Source organism: Armigeres subalbatus, chromosome 3, assembly GCF_024139115.2.
Source record: "Armigeres subalbatus isolate Guangzhou_Male chromosome 3, GZ_Asu_2, whole genome shotgun sequence".
NCBI classification, from domain to species: domain Eukaryota; kingdom Metazoa; phylum Arthropoda; class Insecta; order Diptera; family Culicidae; genus Armigeres; species Armigeres subalbatus.
This window is the reverse complement of record NC_085141.1, coordinates 282,960,332-282,987,141: the sequence shown is the minus strand read 5'-3', so window position 1 is coordinate 282,987,141 and position 26,810 is coordinate 282,960,332. Positions and strand designations below refer to the sequence as shown.

Genomic DNA, 26,810 nt, shown 5'->3' with positions numbered 1-26,810 from the left:
TTGTACTGTGGGGTTAGTCGTTCTACCTTCCGTCGTTGATTTCCCTCGTAGAATGGTCAATTTCTTCTTGTGCAGTCTCCTCTTCCTGTCCGCTTCACACTCTTCGGCCCGCTGTACCTTCTTTAGGAATATGTCGAAAGAAATGTAACTAGATAAGTACCTAGATAAATTATTATACCTACGCATAGTATAAATAGTGTAAGCTGCGATCATTTTCTTCAAATCGAGTCAAGTACGAGACACTGAAGACGGCCTTACTGTTGAGGTCGAAATACGTATCTGTCAAGATACAATTAAGTGGTGGAATTCAATGGGATGGTATAAACTCGTCTTAGGACAAGTAAAAACATTTGGCTGAATAGGTCATTTGCCCGAATACGACATTTGCCCGAATACGACATTTGCCCGAATACGACATTTGGCCGAATACGACATTTAGCTGAACAGGACATTAGGCCGAATAGGTCATTTGGCCGAATATGACATTTTGTTGAATGTGGCATTTGGCCGAATACGACATTTAGCCGAACAGGACATTTGGCCAAACAAGACATTTGACCAAATAAGACATTTGACCAAATAAGACATTTGGCCAAATAGAACATTTGTCCAAACAGGACATTTAGCCGAACATGACAGACGTCTCACTACACACTTCTCATTTCTCACTGCTCACTGTAAAAAGTGAGAAGTAAGAAATGAAAAGTGAGAAGTGAGACGTCTCACTACTTACTTCTCATTTCTCACTGCTCACTGTAAAAAGTGAGATATGAGAAGTGAGTAGTGAGACGTCTCACTTCTCATTTTGCGCTAGTCACTTCTTACAGTGATGAGTGAGAAGTGAGATGTCTCTTTTTTCACTCTAAATTTCTCGCTTCTCACTGAAAAGTGAATATTGCGAAGTAAAAAGTGAGACGTCTCACTATTTACTTCTCACTTTTCACTTTTTACAGTGAGAAGTGAGAAATGAGGAGTGAAAATTGAGACGCCTCACTTCTCACTCCTCATTTCTTACTTCTCACTGTGAGAAGTGAGTAGTGAGACGCCTGACTTCTCACTTTGCACTACATGCTCACTTTTCACAGTCAGAAGTGTGGAATAAGTAGTGAAAAGTTTAACGTCTCACTTCTAACTACTTATTCCCCACTTCTCATTGTAAAAAGTCAGTAGTGCGAGGTGAGATGTGAGACGTCTCACTACTTATTCCCTACTTCTCACTGTGAAAAGTGAGTAGTGCGAAGTAAGAAATGAGGCGTCTCTCTACTCACATTGCGCTTCTCGCTTTTTACAGTGAGCAGTGAGAAATGAGGAGTGAGAAATGAGATGTCTCACTACTCACTTTTTATTTCTCACTGCTCACTGTAAAAAGCGAGAAGCGTAATGTGAATAGTGAGACGCTTCATTTCTTACTTCGCACTACTCACTTTTCACAGTGAGGAGTGGAGAATAAGTAGTGATAAGTGAGGCGTCTCACTGTTCACTACTTATTCTACACTTCTAACTGTGAAAAATGAGAAATGAGTAGTTAGACGTCTTTCCTGATCGGCCAAATGACCTATTCTCCACAAATGTCCTATGACCAAACGTCCTGTTCGGCCAAGTGTCCTATTCGGCCAAATGTCCTAATCGGCCAAATGTCCTATTCGGCCAAATGTCCTATTCGGCCAATGACCTATTCGGCCTAATGGTTTGTTCGGCCAAATGACCAATTCGGCCTAATAGAATATTCGGCCAAACGGCCCTACTCCTGTTTAGGAATACCTGCGAAAATCGTTTTAAAAATAACCTCGGAATTTTTTAGGAAAAATCCTTCAGGAAATCCTTGGAAAGTCCAAATTATTTTCGGAAATGCCTTGCGAAATTTATTCGGAAATTCCTTTAGAAATTCCCTCGGAAATGCTTCTAGAGATTCCTTCGAGAATTCCTTTGCAAATTCTTTTAAGATTTTTTTCCGAAATTCTTTTAAAAATTCCTTCGGTAATTCTTTTAGAAATTTGTAAATTTCATTGGAAATTTGTTTGGAATTCCTACTGAAACCTTTTCTGAAACTCTTTTAAGAATACATACGGAAACTGTTTCAGGAAAATCTTCCAAAATTTCTTTAGGAGAATTCTTTATGAATTATTTCGGAAATTGCTTAGGAATTCCAGCCGAAATTGAATAATTGTTTCAATTATTTATATCAGCAATTATTCCAAGATTTTCTCAATCAAATTCTTCTAGTTATTCATTAAGAAATCCCTTCCGAAACTCTAGAAGAAAATGTTTGGAATTTCTTCGAAATTCCTCTTAGGAATATCTTCATAATTTCACCCAGGAATTCATGAGAAAATTTATTAAAAATTCCTCCGGAAACTTAATTAGGGCCTTAGGGCTTTCGAATATTCCTTTAAAAATTCTTTTGGAAATCAGAAATTCTTTTAAGAATCATTCGAAGAAATGTCAGAATAAATTTACAAAGGTCTCTTCAAATGATTTTCTGGAGAAATCGCTGGAGGAATGACAAAAGGCATTAATGGCGTAGTTTTCTAATTTCCGGAGGGAATTCTTTGAGTAGAAAGAATTTCTGAAGGATTTCCAAAACAAATCAGCAAATAAATTCCGGGAGAAATTTCAGAATTAGGGTTACTGCTCCTGGACTTCATCTCATAGCTCCGATATTGGTCTCACAAAAAACAAAGCAAAGAAAAGGTATTTGGTTTGTTTATTATTTTTGTGATTTTTTTCAGCAGTGAGCACGCATGTTAGTAAAAAGAAGCGACGAAATTGGTGCCGTATTTCTTTGTTTCACGATGAGATGAATATATGTTCAGTGAGATGGAAAACGGAATAGTTCCCCTAATTCTCAAACAAATTTCCAAAGCAAAAATCCAATCAGAATTTCCAAAGAAAATCCAATATTTATCATTAATTTCTTTCTGAAATAGCACTAAGAAATTCTAAGACGATCTTTTTGCCTTTCTCGTACAACAAAGTTGTACCAGAAAGGCTTTCATTTCACTCCCAAAACGTACTTTTTATAGAGCGCTTGTAGACCCATAGTATTATATACCATTCGATTCAGCTCGACAAACTGAGCAAATGTCTGTCTGTCCGTGTGTGTGTGTGTGTGTGTGTGTGTGTGCACGTTGAAACATTAGCCAATTTTTCTAGTACTAAACCTGAATCGATTTTGCTACAACAAGTTGCATTCGATGAGGAATGTTTTCGTCTTGTTCACTATTGAGTTTCATAATGATGGCACTTCTAAAAAAATAGTAAATATTCAAAGAGTTATGACACATCATTATTTCGTAACAAATAAGCTATCGATTTTCTAGGTTATGTTCTCCCAAGACACAATTTATTCGAAACCGGCACACTGACAGCATAGAATACACAGCTTACACGGAAGAAAAAACTTCACAAAGAAACATAGAAACCCATTAATGAGTTAAAAGTACCTATTTTAAGATTTCATGTATACACTGAAAATTCTCGTTTATTTTTCAAAATGACCTAAGAAACATATTTTCATGAATGAATTTTAATATTGCGATCAACAGACCAATATGATAGCTTTTGATTGCAGTACACAAATTAATTCATGAAAAAAGGTGACATATGTTCTTTTAAACGTTAAGCGTCATTTCTGCCATTTCTTTCCCCTATGGGCCGATGTGAGCAGTGAGAAGTGAAAAGTGAGACGTGAGAAGTGCGAAGTGAGGAGTGAAAAGTAAGAAGTAAGAAATGAAAAATGAGAAATGAAAAATCACCAGATGATCCGAAAAAACAAAAATGTTTTTCCAAATTTAATCTAGACTATCCTTTGAAAAGAGCTGAAATTTTTGCTAATATTTTCAAATGGATATAATAGAAAAACGACGCATCTCACAAAAAGTGTTGTATGGGTGACCATCGCAAAATCAGTCAAACTTTCTAGTGAAAATATCGGAAACAATCCAAATTGATCCCTACACTGAAAAAAATCAGTTTAAAAATTTTAAAGTCGATTTGCGAAAAAACGCCCTTTTTTATTTAAATGAAATTTTGTCTCAAGATAGGTGATTATGTTCCCTACCAACCATCCCTACCATCGCAAGCTGGGCACTTTGAAGGAAAAAAAGTTTTTCTAACAAAAACTGTTTCTTGTCGGAATTATTTTCAGTGTATTTTCATCTGAAATTAAACCAATGAAAGCCATCGTTATAGAACCCCAAGCAAATCTATTTTTATGATACATTGTCTAATTTAGTCACTAAATATAGTTTGTTTTTAAATTAAGAGTAATATTAAGAAGGGGTTTATATCTTCAAAAAAATATTATATTCCATTATTAGCTTCTTTAGTTGCGACCAGTTACGACCAAAACATTGTACTCTGCCTGACTGTACAGGAATACTTAATATGAGTATATTATGTATACATATGTTTAATCCACCCCTTAAAGACTCTGAAAAAATCAATTCCGTCAACAAAAAGTTTTTGTTAGAAATTTTTTTTTCCCTTCAAAGTGCCCAGCTTGCGATGTATGGACGGTTGGTAGGGAACATAATCACCTATCTTGAGACAAAATTTCGTCCAAATCGAAAAGGGCGTTTTTTTTGCAAATCGACTTTTAATTTTTAAATCGATTTTTTTTAGTGTAAAATTCAATTTTGAGTTTTTCAAAAAATTATTAGAAAGTTTGACTGATTTTGCGATAGTCACCCATACAACACTTTTTTTGTAGGAAGGGTCGTTTTCGATTATATCCATTTGAAAAAATCAGTAAAAACAAGTTTGACCCTTTTCAAAAGATAGTCTGAATCAAATTTGAAAAAAATAAATATGCACTTTTCTTTTAACTGCACTTCTTAAATATTGACCAATAAATTTACAAAAAGTCAACTTAAACAATCAGAACACTTGCAAGTTCCCAAAAAGTTCTATTTTGGCTTTACGCATTTTATTACATTTCCCGCATAACTTATCAAAAGTACCTGAGTAAATTTTTTTCATGAATTCTCGCTTAACTTTTCAAAAGGACGTAAGTAACATTTTTTTTCATGAATTAATTTGAATACTGCAATCAATAGCTTTCATGTTGTTCTGTTGATTGCAGTACTCAAATTAATTCATGAAAAAAATGTTACTTAGGTCCTTTTGATAAATTATGCGAGATCTATAGTACAGCAGAAAGTCCATTGCTGATAAACGTTCATTTCGAACAATACACCGCAGATTGCTGGTTAATTTATTTTTGGCATATACTCTGTTTCGCTCAAACCAACAGCGAATAATATAGCGACTACTTTAACGAACTATTTAAGGAACAGCTACTTTAACCGACCGTGTCCATTTAGCAAGTACGGTGTTGAACATAATCTGGAGATTAAAATAGCACTTTAATAAAGTTTAAAAAAACTTAGCAAGTAACCGCACAATATTGAGTAAAACAAATTAAGGGTGTAGCATTTCTGCATGCGGTGAATGAATTTCGCACCGTGTATATAACTGACAGCATGAATGTTTGTGTTGCTTCTTTCGTGCTTTATATCTTCAGCAAAGCAAAGTTTTCCAAAACTTCAAATGTGGAACACGAAAACTAATGGACGAACACACACGCGCTAGAGACCCGAAGCCGATGACTTCATCCGCTCGCATCAACACAGCTGTAAAAGTTTCATCGTTGGAAATAAAAATCGCATACCTACGTACATGCTTTCTCGTGCGCTCGTTACGTTTGCTGCCATTTTGTTTCATGCTTTGGAAGGAAAGAAGAGGCGTGTCATTAAGGCTAACTGCTTTTTGGTTTGGGTGGTTTGGTTGGTTTGGGTGGAATGATGGTGTAGTTTGGGCATATGGGTGATTTGAACATAACGTTCGTTTTCATACACCTCCTTATTTCCATATTATGCGGCTTTTTTCATTTATATTTATGTGAATTGTTGGTTTCATTTTCACAAATGTACTTGTACAATTATTACACAAAGGGATGCAAAATCAATGTATGACATACAACTAGTATTATTGAACTTTAATATTACATTGGTGAAAAAACACTACGTGGGAATCAAGAAAGTTGGAAACATATCGAATTTTAATCCATATGTATTTTTCAAAACGCGCCGTTGCGCTAATCATTGTATATCGCTAATCATTGTACTATCGCACGATCGCATATTTGTAACATATGCATTTTTCCTTTCTCGTACAACAAAGTTGTACCGAAAGGCTATATGATTGCTAAAAAAAACTTGATAGAAGGCCCGGAGACACATAGTGTTATATACCGATCGACTCATCTCGACAAACTGAGGTGACGTCTGTTTTTTTGTGTATGTGTGTGTATGTGTACAAATTTTGTAGGCACACTTTTTAGAACTTAGAATTATCCGATTTACTCGCAACAAGTTGCATTCGACGGGGAATTGTTTGCTATTGGAAATGGGCCCGATCATTGCTTTTCGGAATTATTGAAAAAACATTGTTTTTCCCCAAAGGTCCCCCTTGAAAATTCAAAGAACAATTTTTTTGAATGGTGGCAAGGCAAAAATATTAAAAATGATCGAAAAAATGTGATCTATTCCCCCAAAGAGCTTTTTTGACCTTTCTAATGTGATTTTTTCAATATATTTTATAATGCACGAGAAAGGCATCATCACTGCTAGGTGGATTAATCTGGGTTTTTTTAGAGAAATTTTGGCGTATATAACATAATTTTGGGGGAAATATTTGATTTGGTGAGTCACATGCGTCATTTTGCCCCAGCTCAGCTCCATCAGTAATTTTAAAATTTGGCGAAAAATCAGTTTTATTTTTTCAGAGCAATTTTGGCGTATATAACAAAATTTCAAGGAAAATATACGATTTGTTGGGTCACGTGCTCCATCGTGCCCCAGCTCAGCTTCGCCAGTGCAAGAAAACATTTCCTTCAGACACGAGTTGTCAATGGAAAAAAATACATAGCAAGAAGCTCCATGTTTTCGTTGTATTAATTTAGTTTGCTTTACATTTAAGCATATGAACATTTTGTGTAGCATTTGTCCAACATCTATAGCCCATATATCAACGCCACAGTACTGTCACAGCAAAGCACCAACGCACTTTAAATTGCTTTATCACTGTTATGTTCCAAAAATATTTTTTGCCTTCAATATAATCTATCAACATACTTCAGGAGCTTGCTTTAATTGGCAACAGCAAAATAATATTGCTTTAATTGGTCTTCGATCTATTATATCTTATTCTTATTTTGGACAATAGTTTTCTGACAAAGTGATTCCAGCTAATTGTTTTTCGGCATATCCCTCACAGTGATAAGAACGATGCATCAACACATCAAACGATCCATCCGCAAACAACAAGCTCATATAACAAGGAATTTAATTATTTTTCCTCATTTTATTCTCTTATTTCTCACAGATGGCCTCTAGCATTCCAGGGTGGCCTGTTTCTGCTGCTAATTGCTTCCGTCCTACATACTCTGGACCGCCAAGGCGAGTACGTCTCGCGGACTGATTTCCTGTGGAAAGCCAAATTAAAGGTCGAACAGGAGGAAGTGGAAACGATGCGCGGAATCAATAAGGTGAACACTTTGCATTGCTTCACACTCATCTACCGTATAGATCACCGGTGAAAGCAACATTAACTTTTCAACTCTATCGACATTTACACAATCCACTGACTAGTGAACTTTAAATTAATCATAACTTTTCCATTCGCTTTCCACCCGTCGTGCAAACTCTCATTTCTCGCGGTTCTAACCACCGACACACCACACTACCGCCGTGTGCGCGCGTACCCACAGATTCTGCTGGAGAACATCCTGCCGGCCCACGTAGCGCAGCACTTCCTGAAGAAGGAACGTGCCGTGCAGGAGTTGTACCACGAGAGCTACTCGTCGGTGGCGGTTATGTTCGCCTCGATACCCAACTACAAGGAATTCTACGACGAAACCGACGTTAACAAACAGGGACTGGAATGCTTGCGGTTGCTAAATGAGATTATCTGCGACTTTGATAAGCTGCTGCTCAAACCGAAGTTCAGCGGGATCGAAAAGATCAAAACCATCGGCAGCACGTACATGATTGCGTCCGGGTTGCGGCCCGGCAAGGAGGAAGGTGCAACGGTGAGTATGGGTTCGCATACCTACCTGGCTGGGCGAGAATATAGAGTGCTAGTTTCGGAAATTTTCCTATGTGCCCTGCCCCCACATGCTGTATGCCGGTAAAAGTTAATGCAGTGAGAAATATCCACACCATATGGGAATTCATCTTGGATGTTTCTATTTTCTCGAGGAATTTGTTACACATTCATCGACATGACGGAAGTACAGGGTGGCAATGATAAGATGATACACTTGAAATATTTTATAAAACTTGATATAGGGGAACTGCTCCTTGAATTCATACCATGTACCCAAATCAATACCATTCGAAAACAAATAATTGGTGCGCTAATTGTTTTATTTCTCATTATTGTGAATTTTTTCAGCAGTGAGCACACCGGTAAACCACAAAACACGACACAAATTGAGCACAATGCACAATGGTCCAGGACACAGATTTACGCGGAAAGATGCATTTTACTCCAAAACTATATTTTTTAGAAAAAACTGATGTTCTTCAAAATTGTTCGAAATAGTAAGGCCATCGTTATGGTGCTACCAAAAAATAGGGTTGCCCACCGTAAAAAAAATTTGATTTTTTTCACCCAGGTTTTTTTTTACGCGGTTGGAATTCATTAATTTCTCGGTTCACCTGAACTTTTACAGCTTTTCAAATACCCTCTGAATTTTCTTTGATTTTTTGTGAATTTTTTGGTGGGGTTAACTCATTGCTTCATTGACCCTGAAGGTCTTAAACGACCAAAACCAAACCGTGTAAAAAAAAACCTGGGTGTACTTCAGTAATACTGACATGTTATGTTCTACAAAGTTGTAGCGCAGCCTTTTTCCAATAAATTTTGCTAAAAAAGCTTTTCCTGTAGCTCATAAGTTGGCTGATTAAGAGCAATTTTACCTAATTGGATTAGGGTGTACCTCAAAAAACAATATTTTTGATCTATTTTTTTGTTTTAGATTTCTCGAAAAAGTCGTCTTCAGGTGACTTTTAGAGCTAAAAAAATGCAACTTTTGATGGGTAAATATGCTCAATACCGTTGTGCGGGGCTTCTTTTGCAAATTAGGGGCTACTTTGGACATATTAAAACAAGAATTATAACGAAAATAACTATAAAATTGTCCTTATCACCAATCGGGTGTCTAGTTGATAGTTGGATGGCAACTTTCTGTTTCAAATTTGGTATTTTTTCGGTTTAAATTTTTCAAGAAATCGAAAATCCAAAGTAGCCCCCGGAGTCAAAAGAAGCTCCGCACGATCTTTTTTTGATCAAAAGTTATAATCGTTTTTCAGTCAAAATTACATTTTTTTTTTCAAAAGTTGATATCTCCGGTTAGGGCGAAACAGAAAAAATATTTATTATGTCAAAAAAATTGGAGATATGTTATTTTTTTCTAAAGTTTTAAAATTTTACTAAAAAAATTGAATTATTAAAATAGAAGTTAAAGAAGTTAAAGAGAAGAATGAAAAGGGAACAGGAGAAAGAAAACATACGGATATTTCATTTGTCACTTTCCATTTCTCATTTCGAACTTCTCACTTCTCTCATTCACTAATCACTTATCACGTCACACTCCTCATTTATAATTTTCCATTTCTTTATTTTTTACTTCGTATTCCTCATTTGTCACTCGATTTTTGCTTCTCATTACTCACTACTCTCATCTCACACCACGCATCTCACATCTCGCTTCTCACTTTTCTCTTCACTACTCACTCCTCACGTATTTTTCATTCCATTTTCATTTTTTCCTACTTCTCACTTCTGCTTCTTATTCCTCACTTCGCACTTCTCTTTCCCAGCTTCTCTCGTTTAACTTCTCCGATCTAACCAGTTCTTCTCACATCTTCGAACTTCTTACGTCTCATTGTTACTTTTCACTTCTCACTACTTACTTCATACTCTACACCTCTTATTTCTCATTTTTCACATGTAATTTTTCACTTTCCACTTCTCATTTGTAACTTCCGACATCTTCTTATTTCTTATGTGATGTGCGAGGTGAAAAATTTCTTATTCCTCGCTTCTCACTTTACACTTTGCCATTCTCATCACCCGCTTCTCATTTCTCACACCTGCCGCAGTTGGGGCATGTTCATTTACTGTCAAACCAAGTCAGGAGTGACTCTGTCTCTTATGCTCCGATCATATCTCCAGGAGGAATCCTTCCAAATATGAATTTAGTCGGGAAATGCCCCCAAATTACAACGAAAAGTTTTTTTTCGTATTTCTATGGGCATTTTTTGTGCATTTCCAAATTTCTTTGGGATTTTTTTTAGAATTTCCACGGGAAAATGTTATAAGCTCCCTCTGGAAACTGTTCTTAATTTCAACAACTTTCAAAAATCCCCTGTCTTACGGTACAAATACCTGAATTAGGGGAGAACAGAACAGCTTTTTTGATGTTTTCACCAATATAAATAAGAATGTCGAACCATGTCAACGTGTAGATGCAACATTTTCAAAACTCTTATTCAAAACAACATGGTTTACATGACTTTCTAACGCATTTTAAAAATGTTTTAAAAAATGGCCTGGGCCAAAACGCTCGAATCATGGTGTAAAATGACTCAATTGCATGTCAAATAATGGTGAACGCATGGTTGTTTGTTTTTTCTTGATGGATTGAACGACAATCTTACGGGTGAGGTGGAATAATAGCAAATCGTTAAATTTGAGTGAACATGAAGGGATTTTGACAATTTTTTTCAATAGCAGTTCAATAATGAATAACTAATATTGAATTATTATGGTAAAATTCGTTCATAAATGTCCTACAACAGGTCAAATGAGTAAGGCCATTTTTCCGCGTAGGTGCGTTATGCACTTTTTCCCGAAATATAAAGCTTGTGAAGATGGCTTGAAAGTGGGAGATAAGATCATATCTGTTCTAGAATATAGAATTATTTAACCTACAGCATAATAGTTTTAAACGAGTCGTTATGAATTGATGGATTGTAAATTGATGATCTCTCATCTGATCTGACTCTCTCATTTGAAATACCACTAATCGATGTTTTATCTTACCTATTTTTATATACTTCAATTTTTACTGAGGAAAATTGGAAAGCGGCCCAGAGCAATTCTTGTGTGCCTTATGTTAATCGGAACAAGTGAGAGACAACTTAGATTGTTTCGTTCTGTATTCAAAATCGGGACTTCAACATAAGGCTGACTGACTTATGTATAAGGACTTCAACATAAGGCTGACTGACGAGTATATGACTGAAAAAGTGAATTTCTTATATTAGGCTGATTTAACAAAAGCTGAAACTCGAAAGGCTGAATTCACATTTGACGAAAATGGGGGCACAAACGGAACTCTTCTTGCGACACATTGTTTTCTTTCAATTTTGATTCAGATTTTTTTTGTCCGTACCGCACAACAAATTTGGAGGTAGCATAGAAAGGAACAATTCTTAATTTATTGTTCTTGGTTCTACCATTTGCTTTTTGATTCATGCCAAGATAATTTCTATATTTCTCATTATTTGTTCTTCTTTCTCTCTTCTTCCTTCTTTTTTCATTATTCTTCTTTCATCCGTCTTCCTTTTTCCTTCTTTCTTCCTTTTTCATTTATCTTCTTTCTTCCTACTTCCTTGTCCTTTCTTATTTTATGCTTATTCCTTCATCCTTCATCGTATCTTCTTTCTTCTTTCTTCTTCTTTCTTTCTTCTTCTTTCTTCCTTCTTCATTCTGCGTTCTTCCTACTTCCTCTTTCTTCCTTCTTCTATCCTCCTTCTTTTGTCTTCTTTCTTTCTTCCTTCTATCTTCTTCCTGCTATTGTCTGTCTCCTATCTATCTTCTTCCTTCTACCTTTAGTCTTCCACCGATCTTCTTTATTCTTTGTTTTTCCTTCTTCTTCCTCCTTCTTCCTTCTTTATAAGTTTTCTTATTTTCTCCTTCTTTCTTCTTCTTTCTCCTTCCTATTCCTTGTTCCTTCATCCTTCTTTCTTCTTGTTTATTGCTTCCTTTTTTATTTCTTGTTCCTTATCCTTCTTCTTTCTTCTACCTTTAACTTTTTCCTTCTTCTTCGTCACCTCTTTGTTGTTTCATTCTTCTTTTTTGCCTTTCTCGTATACTAAGTATACGGTAAAGGCTATATGATCGCTCCAAAAACAAACTTTTTATAGAAGGCCCGGAGACCCATAGTGTTATATACCAATCGACTCAGTTCGACGAATCAAGGTGATGTCTGTGTGTGTGTGTGTGTGTGTGTGTGTGTGTGTGTGTGTGTGTGTGTGTGTGTGTGTGTGTGTGTGTGTGTGTGTGTGTGTGTGTGTGTGTGCGCAAAACTACTCAAAAAATGTCACTCATTTTTCGGGCACTTATCCTCAACCGATTTGCTCGCAACAAGTTGCATTCGACGCAGAATCCTGTCCCATTGTTTCCTATTTGAAATTGGCCAGATCGGACTATGGGATCAGAAGTTATGGCCAAAATACAAATTCATACGAAAAAATCGCGTAAAAAATGTCACTCGTTTTTCGGGAACTTATTCTCAACCGATTTGCTCGCAACAAGTTGCATTCGATGCAGAATCCTGTCCCATTGTTTCCTATTTGAAATTGGCCAGATCGGACCATGGGATCAGAAGTTATGGCCAAAATACAAATTCATACGAAAAAATCGCGTAAAAAATGTCACTCATTTTTCGGGAAATTATTCTCAACCGATTTGCTCGCAACAAGTTGCCTTCGATGCAAAATCCTGTCTTATTGTTTCCTATTTGAAATTGACCAGATCGACCTATGGGATCAGAAGTTATGGCCAAAATACAAATTCATACGAAAAAATCGCGTGAAAAATGTCACTCATTTTTCGGGCACTTATCCTCAACCGATTTGCTCGCAACAAGTTGCATTCGACGCAGAATCCTGCCCTATTATTTCCTATTTGAAATTGGCCAGATCGAACTATGAGATCGAAAGTTATGGCCAAAATACAAATTCATACGAAAAAATCGCGTAAAAAATGTCACTCATATTTCGGGCACTTATCCTCAATCGATTTGCTCGCAACAAGTTGCATTCGACGTAGAATCCTGTCCCGTTGTTTCCTATTGGAAATTGGCCATATCGGACTATGAGATCGAAAATTATACCATTTTTTTATGAAAAAATCGCTAAAAAAATGTCACTCATTTTTCAGGCACTTTTCCACAACCGATTTGCTCGCATTTGCATTCGACGTAGAATGTCTCATATTTTCTTATTGAAAATTAACCAGATCGGACTATGGGATTAGATGTTATGGTCAAATTACCATTTATTGTGAAAAAGAGTTCGAAAAAGTCTAGCTCACTTTCTTAGCACTTATACTTCATCTATTCCTCAAGCAACACAATTTCAACAAATCTGGTTGCAGTAACCATATTGTGACTGAATCCGGTCATATATAAGTTACTGTGATTGATGTGCAATATGTGTGCTTCTCAGGTCGCTCGCAACAGATTGCATTCGACGCAGAATCTTGTCCCATTGTTTCCTATAGAAACTTGGCCGGATCGTACGATTGGGTCAAAAGTTATGGCGAAAATACTAATTTTAAAACTACTGAATAAAATGCCATTTTTGCCTTTCTCGTATACTAAGTATACGGTAAAGGCTATATGATCGCTCCAAAAACAAACTTTTTATAGAAGGCCCGGAGACCCATAGTGTTATATACTAATCGACTCAGTTCGACGAATTGAGGTGATGTCTGTGTGTGTGTGTGTGTGTGTATGTGTGTGTGTATGTGTGTGTGTAAGTGTGCGCAAAACTACTCAAAAAATGTCACTCATTTTTCGGGCACTTATCCTTAACCGATTTGCTCGCAACAAATTGCATTCGACGCAAAATCCTGTCCCATTGTTTCCTATTTGAAATTGGCCAGATCGGACTATGGGATCGAAAGTTATGGCCAAAATACAAATTCATACGAAAAAATCGCGTAAAAAATGTCACTCATTTTTCGGGCACTTATCCTTAACCGATTTGCTCGCAACAAGTTGCATTTGACGCAGAATCCTGTTTCATTGTTTCCTATTTAAAATTGGCCAGATCGGACTATGGGATCGAAAGTTATGGCCAAAATACAAATTCATACGAAAAAATCGCGTAAAAAATGTCACTCATTTTCCGGGCACTTATCCTCAATCGATTTGCTCGCAACAAGTTGCATTCGACGTAGAATCCTGTCCCGTTGTTTCCTATTGAAAATTGGCCATATCGGACTATGGGATCGAAAATTATACCATTTTTTTATGAAAAAATCGCTAAAAAAATGTCACTCATTTTTCAGGCACTTTTCCACAACCGATTTGCTCGCATTTGCATTCGACGCAGAATGTCTCATATTTTCTTATTGAAAATTAGCCAGATCGGACTATGGGATTAGATGTTATGGTCAAATTACTATTTATTGTGAAAAAGAGTTCGAAAAAGTCTAGCTCACTTTCTTAGCACTTATACTTCATCTATTCCTCAAGCAACACAATTTCAACAAATCTGGTTGCAGTAACCATATTGTGACTGAATCCGGTCATATATAAGTTACTGTGATTGATGTGCAATATGTGTGCTTCTCAGGTCGCTCGCAACAGATTGCATTCGACGCAGAATCTTGTCCCATTGTTTCCTATAGAAACTTGGCCGGATCGTACGATTGGGTCAAAAGTTATGGCGAAAATACTAATTTTAAAACTACTGAATAAAATGCCATTTTTGCCTTTCTCGTATACTAAGTATACGGTAAAGGCTATATGATCGCTGCAAAAACAAACTTTTTATAGAAGGCCCGGAGACCCATAGTGTTATATACCAATCGACTCAGTTCGACGAATTGAGGTGATGTCTGTGTGTGTGTGTGTGTGTGTGTGTGTGTGTGTGTGTGTGTGTGTGTGCGCAAAACTACTCAAAAAATGTCACTCATTTTTCGGGCACTTATCCTTAACCGATTTGCTCGCAACAAATTGCATTCGACGCAAAATCCTGTCCCATTGTTTCCTATTTGAAATTGGCCAGATCGGACTATGGGATCGAAAGTTATGGCCAAAATACAAATTCATACGAAAAAATCGCGTAAAAAATGTCACTCATTTTCAGGCACTTAGCCCTAACCGATTTGATCGTAACAAGTTGCATTTGACGCAGAATCCTGTTTCATTGTTTCCTATTTAAAATTGGCCAGATCGGACTATGGGATCGAAAGTTATGGCCAAAATACAAATTCATACGAAAAAATAGCGTAAAAAATGTCACTCATTTTTCGGGCACTTATCTTCAACCGATTTACTCGCAACAAGTTGCATTCGACGCAGAATCCTGTCCCATTGTTTCCTATTTGAAATTGGCCAGATCGGACTATGGGATCAAAAGTTAAGGCCAAAATACAAATTCATACGAAAAAATCGCGTAAAAAATGTCACTCATTTTTCGGGCACTTATCTTCAACCGATTTCCTCGCAACAAGTTGCATTCGACGCAGAATCCTGTCCCATTGTTTCCTATTTGAAATTGGCCAGATCGGACTATGGGATCAAAAGTTATGGACAAAATACAAATTCATACGAAAAAATCGCGTAAAAATGTCACTCATTAATCTGGGTTTTTTATGGAAAAATCGCTAAAAAAATGTCACTCATTTTCCAGGCACTTTTCCTCAATCGATTTGCTCGCATTAAATTGCATTCGAGGCAGAAAAAGAGTTCAAAAAAGCCTAGCTCACTTTTTTAGCACTAAGACCTCATGTATTCCCCAAGCAACACAAGTTCAACAAATCTGGTTGCAGTAACCATATTGTGACTGAATCCGGTCATATATAAGTTACTGTGATTGATGTGCAATATGTGTGCTTCTCAGGTCGCTCGCAACAGATTGCATTCGACACAGAATCTTGTCCCATTGTTTCCTATAGAAACTTGGCCGGATCGTACAATTGGGTCAAAAGTTATGGCGAAAATACTAATTTTAAAACTACAAAATAAAATGCCATTTTTTGCTCTTATGCTCATCCGATTTGTTTGCAACAAATTGCGTTTGGCGAGAATTTTTTTTATGCATATAAACGAATATGAAAAATAAGATCAATCCACATATTGGTGTTATTTGAGTTTTTTCCAAACCTTTTGAACGAACGAGAAAGGCACCATCACCGCTAGGTGGATTAATCTGGGTTTTTCTTTTTTCGTCTTCAAACTACCTTCTTTCTTATTACTGCTTCTTTCTTCCTTGTTCCTCCTGTCTCCTCCATTCTTTCTGCTTTCTTCTTTCTCCTTCCTTATTTCTTGTTCCTTCTTCCTTCTTCCTTCTTTATTCCTATTTTCTTCTTCGAAAGAATTCTTCTTCCTTTTTCTTTTTTCTTTTTTTCTTCTTCCTTTTACGTTTTCTTTCTTTCTTGTTCTTTTTTCGTTTTTCCTTCTTATTTCTTCCTTATTTCTACTTCCAACTTTCTTCTTCCTTCTCTCATCTTCCTTCTTTATTCCTTCTCTGTTCGTTCTTCTTTCTTCTTTCTTACTTATTTATTCTTCCATTTTTCTTTCTTCCTTCTTTCTTCTCCCTTCTTTCTTCTTCCTTATTTCTTCTTTTTTCTTCATTATTTCTTCCTCCTATTTTCTTCTTTTTTATTTTTTTAATTATTTGTTCTTCAGCAATTCTCTGTGAAATCGAAGGTCGATTTATTTTTCGTATAATTTTGCATATACATTCTTTGTGATCTAATAACATAATTTGCATGGTTTGCCATTTTGACTCTAGCCCAACTTTTGCCAAGGGCCTTAGCAAAAACACCCTGCTTCCCAAGGAATTTCTATTCCACATCTCGATATTTCCATGAGTCGATGGTCCCTTCAATATCAACTCATGGAGGTTTGACTGTATCCCGTTTTTTTTTAATTTTCAGTCATTTTCGAATGTTTTTCGATTCTATTCAACCAAGAATCAAATTTTACTGAGCCGTTGAATGGTTTGAAATGGTAGAGACAAAAATCTTTACTTTGAAAAAAATCAAATCCAAATCTTTCAACCTTACTATTTTTTTGTATATCATGACATACAATACCGACCATAATAATTAACATACATACGTTACTAACGGGTGGCAACTAAAAAATTGGAAAGACTTCAATACTTTTCTTTCAGAATAATAAAGCTTTCACAGAAATATTTTCACTGGAAAATGCTACTAAATTTTACTGATTTTAATGAAAAATTCTACTGCATTCAACATTCTTCTGGATTTACCTGTCAGGTTATGAAGTTTAAAACACAATGAATCACTGATTATATGTAAATATTTCTAAAAAATCAGCATCATTTAACGCATCTGGTTAAATTTTAAAATATGTCATTAATTTTAAATTAAGTACATAACGGAATTTATCGAGCTCCATAATTTTCAAACGAACAATTACGGACGACAGCCTTTATGCGAAACGGGTGTCCGTCCAACGAATCTAAATCATGATTGAGACATTTTTGAAACATATAATTTTGGTGATTTTCTCTCGACTTCTTCTGCATCTTCACTAACTTTCTCCTCATAAATCCTTCAGCAAGATTCAATTTATTTCCTTTCCACAACAACTGGTACATATTCTGCACAGCTGAAGAAAAAAACGACGGAGAAAAAGTCCTGGGTTGGTTCAAAGGTAGACGGGAAAATAAATCTCATCTTCAGTGGATAATGCTGTACCCATTAAACTCATATATATTCTACTTTGTAGCGAAAAATGTTTCGCCATTTCTTATCCTTTTTCATTCGTCTTCCAAAACCACAAACGTGGATACTGCTCGTTGGAAACGATGTAAACTTGTCCTTCCGTTTTCGGCCGGACCTCTTTGCTACATTGTCGGCGGTACCTTTTTGGCGAATGCATATCTCCTATTCAGCTCACATATCGTACGAAATAATAGAAATGTATCTTCAAGACATTTTTCGGATTAATATCGTTTCCGTTTTTTTCTCGTTTTCCTTTCATGTTCATGACGGCAGAAAAATAATGAGTTGGTAAGTGTTCCGCAGTTTAATTGTACACCGAATGTCCTTTTCTCGGTTTTTACAAATTTCGCCTAGAGAAAAAATGAATTCAATTTCATTCGGATGAATTTACGTCGAACCACGCTCGATTGGATCTATTTCTCAATTACGTATTTATAACTGTGCCCGATACATTTCCACTGGCATTAATTTCTTATTTGTCTTGGTTCGGGTTTCCAATCAACAGGACGAGAAACGAACCGAGGAGCACAACGTGGTGGTGCTGGTGGAGTTTGCCATCGCCCTCATGACGGCGCTGGATCAAATTAATCGAGAATCATTCCAACGGTTTCGGCTACGAATCGGTCTCAATCACGGACCGGTGATTGCGGGGGTAATTGGCGCCCAGAAGCCACAGTACGACATTTGGAGCAACACGGTGAACGTGGCCTCCCGGATGGACTCCTGTGGCGTGATGGGTCGGGTGCAGGTGAGTAATAGTGGCGTGTGATCATATTAATTAAGTCCTATTGAACAATGTGAAAGAAAGAGATTTAAAAAAATTCGTCACTATCTGAAAAAATCACCAAGGCAGAAAGCACTTGCGACGCAAGTTTGTTAGAATATTGTAGAGAATGTTACATGGATTCCAAATTGCTTTAAAATGACATCTATTCTTTATGCATTATTCAAACGAAAATTCAATATAATTCGGTCTATTTGTATGTCATTTAAAGTAAAATCTTTTTCTATCAAACTTGTATATCCAATTATGTTTCATCTGCAATTCTTTTATATACCTCTGATCTATGAAAAAAAAACATCCATCCCGTCTAATAAGCATCACCATTATTATCAGCTGCAAGTAATAAAAGATTTATTGCCTGTTCACCTTCAGCTCATAACGGCGACCACACTTGGCAGAACACTGACATTTTGACAAATTGTACAACTTGTGAATGTCTCGAGAACAGCACCACTGAGATAGAACCGAAGCCAAGCTCCATAGCCGTTTTATCTTCTCGAGCCCAGGCCACCACCACCTGTTCACTGTCAGGCAAAAAGCACTTTCTAATTAACGAGTGACACAGCAACAATGTTCTTTTGTCACTTGAGTGCCGACTGGGATACTGTGTGTTGAAGCTGCTTTCAACGGAAAGAAAGCGCAATTTCGCTCCGCACTTTAGGACTCTTCACCCGTATATCATTCCGCCGAAGCACAAACTAGCACCTGTGCTGCTAATCATGGCTTTTCCTTCTCCAGATGCGGGGCTACCCTTTTCATGCTTTGAAATTTTCTTATGGTGGGTTTAGGTGATGATTTGAAAGGTCTAGAGGTGAAAGTTGTTTGTACAATTGCTGTTCCGTCGATATCAATTCCGACGAGGTTATTTTACTTTGGATAACCTTTTTATTTGCTCTGCTGCCACAACATCAAATGTTTTGCTGAATTTTTCCAAGATTGGCCAAGAACTGGGTTACTGCCAAAGTTTATGGAAGAAAAAATCAATTAGTTCAATTTTATATAGGCAAAAACAGAAGTCTTTTTATAGGCGTAATGATGTTACGAACGCATTCAATATAATCAGCTTGTTCGAATGTTGCTCAAAATAAAACTTATTATTTGATTTTAAAATGAAGAATTCATTCAAATAAACATGAGTAAATTTATATTCACCATTAATGCTGCGTTAACATGTTGGCCCCACTTTGTGATTTGGGCGTACATGATTTTGTAAACAAACATTGGAAAGGAAATATCTGCTAAAACTAGCACTTCTTGACAAAATTATGTATCCGACAAAACGAACCTTCCTTAACCTTTCCGTCCCTGACGTTTGTTTTTAAGAGCTTTCAAAACTTGTTAAAACCGCATTTCTTGATTCCATCTGGATGGATCCCCAATTTTGATTCGTATCAGATTTGGGTCATCCTCCCATCCAGACCCCCGGAACAGCTATTTCAAAAATCGAGTCAAAATAGGTCGTGCAGCATCTCAAACTACATAATTACACGAAACAATGATGGGAATGACATTTTCAGGGTTTCTGGGCCACTCGGGTTCAATCCGGCCACAATCCGGGGGACCTCCGGTATGGTCATTTCCTAAATTGAGTTAAACAGGTCGTGTGACTCCTCAAACTTCATGGTACCTTGGGTTCAATTTAGTCACATCAGCCACAATCCAGATGACAGGTTAGGCATTTCCATAATTGAGTAAAAGCATGTCGTATAACACCTCAAACTTCATGATTTCACAATGCAATGATGAGATAGGTACTAGACTATTAGGGTTCAATCCGGTTCAAAAGTGGCACAATCCGGAGGACTCACGGAATGGCCCTTTTCTAAATTGGGTCAAAAATCATGTAACACATCAAACATCATGATTTAAGAGAATAATATTCTCAGGGTTCCTGGGCCACTGGTGACATCGACCACAATCAAGGTCTTCGGATAGGGTTAGGGACAAAAGGTCGAAAGACAAAAGGTCGAAAGGACAAAAGGTCGAAAGACAAAACGTCGAAAGACAAAAGGTCGAAGAGACAAAAGGTCGAAAAGGACAAAAGGTCGAAAGGGACAAAAGGTCGAAAGGACAAAACGTCGAACGGGACAAAAGGTCGAAAGGACAAAACGTCGAACGGGACAAAAGGTCGAAAGAAAAAAATGTCAATAAGATCAAAAAGACGAAAGGGACAAAAGGTCGAAATAGACAAGAAACTAAAACGGAAAGAATCAATCTCGCAACAGAGTTGGCCTACACAGTTGGCAAAAAATCTGCTCTTTTATTTTTCACTATTTTTACAATTAGATAAAATTCATTCAGTGAGTACAACTACCCGAGCAACACACTTGTTATAGAGGAGTTCCTATGACTCATATGTGATCAAATTGGGTCATATAAGAGTTGCTGCAACCAAATCTGCCAGAACTGTGCTACTAGGGTAATAGATAGATGTTTGAGTTTTCTAAATGTCACTTCGATTTTTCAAAATGGCGCACACCGCACATCAAATACACTGGCGTGTATTACACGCAGGTGTTTTTAATGCACGCGTCTGCATGGCTGAGGCGTGCACTTATTTGACCGATCAAATTAACATTTAGAAAACCTAGACATCAATCTAATGTTTGCACTCATTGAATGAATTATATTTAATTATTAAAAATGGTGAAAATAAAAGAGCAATATTTTTGCAAACTGTATAGGACAACTCTGTCTTGTGGAATACAGGTTTTATTACAACGTTCTTTTTTATCTCTAACAGAACTATCTAGATATTCTTAATATTGTTTCATAGTCATTACTCCTTCTTTGAAAATGGCTCATTCTTCATCGACCATCGTTCTTGATCGACCTTTTGTCCTTTTCGACCTTTTGTCCCTTTCGGCCTTTTGTCCTTTCGACCTTTTGTCCTTTCGACCTTTTGTCCTTTCGACCTTCTGTCCCTTTCGACGTTTTGTCCTTTCGACCTTTTGTCTTTCGACCTTTTGTCTTTCGACGTTTTGTCCTTTCGACCTTTTGTCTTTCGACCTTTTGTCATAGATTCCTTACGGACAGACGTCCGTGCCGGAAAGGTTAAAATTGAATCAAAATATGTCGTGTGTCACCAGAAACTCCATACTTTCATAAAAGGGAAATTTTGGAAATAATATTGGTAGAATGGCCATTTCCCAGATCATTTATTTATCATCAGACTAAGGCCGGAGTGGCCTGTGCTGCACATAAAAGACTTCTCCATTCAGCTCGGTTCATGGCTGCACTTCGCCAACCACGCAGTCTGCGGAGGGTCCGCAAGTCGTCCTCCACCTGATCGATCCACCTTGCCCGCTGTGCACCTCGCCTTCTTGTGCCCGTCGGATCGTTGTCGAGAACCATTTTCACCGGGTTACTGTCCGACATTCTGGCTACGTGCCCGGCCCACCGCAGTCGTCCGATTTTCGCGGTGTGAACGATGGATGGTTCTCCCAACAGCTGATGCAACTCGTGGTTCATTCGCCTCCTCCACGTACCGTCCGCCATCTGCAATAGACCACTTGCGTACCATAGATGGTACGCAACACTTTCCTTTCGAAAACTCCCAGTGCGCGTTGGTCCTCCACGAGCATCGTCCAGGTCTCGTGTCCGTAGAGAACTACCGGTCTTATAAGCGTTTTGTAGATAGTCAGTTTGGTACGGCGGCGAACTCTATTCGATCGGAGCGTCTTGCGGAGTTCAAAGTACGTACGATTTCCAGCCACTATTTCTCTGCTGGTATCGTTATCGGCGGTCACCAGTGAGCCCAAGTACACGAATTCTTCAACCACCTTGATTTCGTCACCACCGATTCAAACTCGTGGTGGTTGGCTCACATTGACCTCTCTTGAGCCTCTTCCTATCATGTACTTCGTCTTCGACGTGTTGATGACTGGTCCAATCCGTTTAGCTTCGCTTTTCAGTCTGATGTAGGCTTCCTCCATCCTCTCAAAGTTACGTGCCATGATATCAATGTCGTCGGCGAAACCAAATAACTGGACGGACTTCGTGAAAATCGTACCACTCGTGTCAATCCCTGCCCTTCGTATTACTCCCTCCAAAGCGATGTTGAATAGCAGACACGAAAGACCATCACCTTGCCGTAACCCTCTACGGGTTTCGAAGGGACTCGAGAATGCCCCTGAAACTCGAACTACGCACATCACCTGATCCATCGTCGCCTTGATCAACCGTATCAATTTATCCGGAAATCCGTTTTCGTGCATTAGCTGCCATAGCTGGTCCCGATCGATTGTATCATATGCGGCTTTGAAGTCGATAAATAGATGATGTGTGGGCACGTTGTATTCGCGGCATTTCTGCAATACCTGACGTATGGCGAACACCTGGTCTGTGGTAGAGCGTTCACCCATAAATCCCGCCTGGTAATGCCCCACGAACTCTCTTGCAATTGGTGTTAGTCGACGGCATAAAATTTGGGAGAGTACCTTGTAGGCGGCGTTCAGCAATGTGATTGCGCGGTAGTTGCTACAATCCAGCTTATCGCCCTTTTGTAGATGGGACACACGACACCTTCCATCCACTCCTGCGGCAGAACCTCATCCTCCCAAACCTTGGTAATCACCCAGTGCAGCGCACTAGCCAGTGCTTCACCACCGTGTTTAAACAGCTCTCCTGGTAGTTGGTCAACTCCAGGGGCTTTGTTGTTTTTCAGCCGGCCGATCTCCTCCTGGATTTCCTGGAGATTCGGAGCCGGAAGTCGCATGTCCTGCGCGCGTGCTCCTAGGTTCATTACCATACCGCCACCGTTGTCTGCCATATCGCCATTCAGGTGCTCTTCGTAGTGCTGCCGCCACCTTTGGATCACCTCACGCTCGTTCGTAAGAAGGTTCCCGTTTATGTCCTTACACATATCGGGCTGTGGCACGTGGCCCTTACGTGAACGGTTCAACTTCTCATAGAACTTTCGTGCGTTATTAGCGCGGTACAGTTCCTCCGTCTCTTCACGGTCTCGATCTTCCTGCTGGCGCTTTTTCCTCCGAAAAATCGAGTTTTGTCTGTTCCGCGCCCGTTTGTATCGTGCCTCGTTCGCCCTCGTGCGGTGTTGCAGCAATCTCGCCCATGCTGCATTCTTCTCCTCAACTAACTGCTCACATTCGCCATCATACCAGTCGTTTCTCTGATCCGGAGCCACCGTGCCTAGTGCAGCGGTTGCAGTGCTTCCAATGGCGGATCGAATATCTCTCCAGCCATCTTCAAGAGATGCTGCGCCTAGCTGCTCTTCCGTTGGGAGTGCCACTTCCAGCTGCTGCGCGTAGTCTTGGGCTAGTCTACCGTCTTGTAGCCGCCCAATGTTAAGCCGCGGCGGACGACTCCGACGCGTGTTGATCACCGTCGAGAGTTTTGAGCGCAGACATACTGCGACGAGGTAGTGGTCGGATTCAATATTCGCACTGCGGTAAGTGCGTACGTTCGTGATGTCGGAGAAGAATTTACCGACGATTAGAACGTGGTCGATTTGGTTTTCCGTTACTTGATTAGGTGATTTCCATGTGGCCTTGTGGATATTCTTGCGGGGGAAGAAAGTGCTTCGGACTACCATTCCGCGGGAGGCTGCAAAGTTTATGCATCGTTGGCCGTTGTCGTTCGGTACGGTATGCAGACTATCCGGTCCGATGACCGGTCTATACATTTCCTCCCTTCCTACCTGAGCGTTCATGTCACCGATGACGATTTTGACGTCCCGCAGTGGGCATCCATCGTATGTCCCAGATCAATTAGACATGAATTTACAACTTGGGCTACTTGAGCTCAATCCAATCATATCGGCCACATTCCGAAGCATTTGTGGAAAAGCCATTTTCTAAATTGAGTCCACGTACGTCGGGTGATACCTCAAACTTCATGATTTCACAATGTAACGATGGGATTGATATTTTCAGCGTTCCTTGACCACTTGGGTTCAATCCGGTCACATACGCTTCAATTTGAGAACCTACGGAATGGTTCTAAATTGAGTCAAAACAGGTCGTGTGACACCGCTTCATGGTTTTACAAAGCAATGATGGCACACGTCCTATTTTATTTGAATTTAAAAAATGTCCTGTTCGTAGGTCTTCGGATTGTGGCCGATGTGACCGGATTGAACCTAAGCGGCCCAGGAACCCTTAGAATATTATTTCCATCATGATGTTTGAGGTGTGACATGATCTGTTTTCATTCAATTTAGGAGAAGGCCATTCTGGAGGTCCCACGGATTATGGCTGATGTGGGCGGATTAATCCCAAGTGGCCCAGGAACACTGTAAATGTCATTCCCATCATTGCTTTGTAAAATCATTTGAGGGTTTGAGGGGTCGCACGAACTGTTTTGATTCAATTTGATAAATGGCCACTCTAGAGATCCCCCGGATTATGACCGATGTGGCCGAATTGAACCCGAGTGGCCAAGAACCTTAAAAATATCATTCCCAACATTGTTTTGTGAAATCATAAAGATTGAGGTGTCACTCGACTTATGTTGACTCAGTCAGGAAATGGCCGTTCTGGAGGTCCCGGAATATGGCCGATGCGGCCGGATTGAGCCCGAATAGCCCTAGAACCCTTAAAATGCCATTCCAAACATTGCTTAGTGAAATCTAGACCAACATTTGAAAAGGGCCAAAACTTATTCCTTTTGATTCTTCGTCTACATATAAAGCTCTATATTTAGACAAAGAATCAGAAGGAAAAATTTTTGGCTGTTACGCCCTTTTTAAATGTTAATCTAGAAATCATTAAGTTTGAAAAGTCGCACGACCTATTTTGGCTCAATTTAAGAAATGGCCATTCCGGAAGTCCCCCGGATTTTGGCCAAATTAAACCCGAGTGACCCAGGGACCCTAAAAATATCATTCCCATCATTGTTTTGTGAAATCATAAAGTTTGAGGTGTCACACGATCTGTTTTGACTATTTGTAAATGGCCACTATTTCCGGGGACAACGGACCCGAACAGATTCTGGAATAATTCTGAAACCGTACTAAGGACTGACTCAATTATTATTTTAATTATTTATTCAGACTAAGGCCGAAGTGGCCTGTGCGGTATATAAGAGTCTTCTTCATTCGGCTCGGTCCATGGCTACACGTCGCCAACCACGCAGTCTACGGAGGGTCCGCAAGTCATCTTCCACCTGATCGATCCACCTTGCCCACTGCGCACCTCGCCTTCTTGTGTCCGTCGGATCGTTGTCGAGAACCATTTTCACCGGGTTACTGTCCGACATTCTGGCTACGTGCCCGGCCCACCGCAGTCGTCCGATTTTCGCGGTATGAACGATGGATGGTTCTCCCAACAGCTGATGCAACTCGTGGTTCATTCGCCTCCTCCACATACCGTCCGCCATCTGCACCCCACCATAGATGGTACGCAGCACTTTCCTTTCGAAAACTCCCAGTGCGCGTTGGTCCTCCACGAGCATAGTCCAGGTCTCGTGTCCGTAGAGGATTACCGGTCTAATGAGCGTTTTGTAGATTGTCAGTTTGGTACGGCGGCGAACTCTATTCGATCGGAGGGTCTTGCGGAGTCCAAAGTACGTACGATTTCCAGCCACTATGCGTCTCCGAATTTCTCTGCTGGTATCATTTTCGGCAGTCACCAGTGAGCCCAAGTACACAAATTCTTCTACCACCTCGATTTCGTCACCACCGATGCAAACTCGCGGTGGGTGGTTCACATTGTCATCTCTTGAACCTCTTCCTATCATGCACTTTGTCTTCGACGTGTTAATTACTAGTCCGATCCGCTTGGCTTCCCTCTTCAGTGTAGGCTTCTTCAGGATGTAGGCTTCCTCCATCTTCTGAAAGTTACGTGCCATAATATCTATGTCGTCGGCGAAGCCAAATAGCTGGACGGACTTATTGAAAATTGTACCACTCGTGTTAAACCTTGCTCTTCGTATTACCCCTTCCAAAGCGATGTTGAATATCAGACACGAAAGACCATCACCTTGCCGTAGTCCTCTGCGCGTTTTGAAGAGACTCGAGAATGCCCCTGAAACTAGAAACAACGCACATCACCCGATCCATCGTCGCTTTGATCAACCTTGTCAAATATCTTGGCTGTGCATATGCACAGCATATGTTTCGAAATGGACAAATTGATATGAAATTTGCGAAAAAGAATCCACGTGTCTTGGAGGGACTCGAACCCTCAACCTCCTACTCTCTAGATAGGCGTGATAACCCCTACACAACAAGACCACTTAAAGGTCACGTTTGCGGAAAAGCCATCAGAATCCGAGTACC

General features: G+C 39.1%; 1 protein-coding gene across 12 annotated transcripts in view; it reads left to right on the top strand.

Moving 5' to 3' along the window:
* LOC134224678 (adenylate cyclase type 2) overlaps positions 1 to 26,810 on the top strand; it is a 271,530-nt gene that overhangs the window by 232,314 nt on the left and 12,406 nt on the right. For all 12 annotated transcript variants that reach the window (XM_062704179.1, XM_062704174.1, XM_062704175.1 and 9 more), the window contains 4 exons: positions 7,387 to 7,549; positions 7,772 to 8,092; positions 18,061 to 18,075; positions 18,293 to 18,535. In XM_062704179.1, coding sequence (XP_062560163.1) covers positions 7,387 to 7,549; positions 7,772 to 8,092; positions 18,061 to 18,075; positions 18,293 to 18,535 — 742 coding nt within the window. The remainder of the gene's footprint in view (positions 1 to 7,386; positions 7,550 to 7,771; positions 8,093 to 18,060; positions 18,076 to 18,292; positions 18,536 to 26,810) is intronic.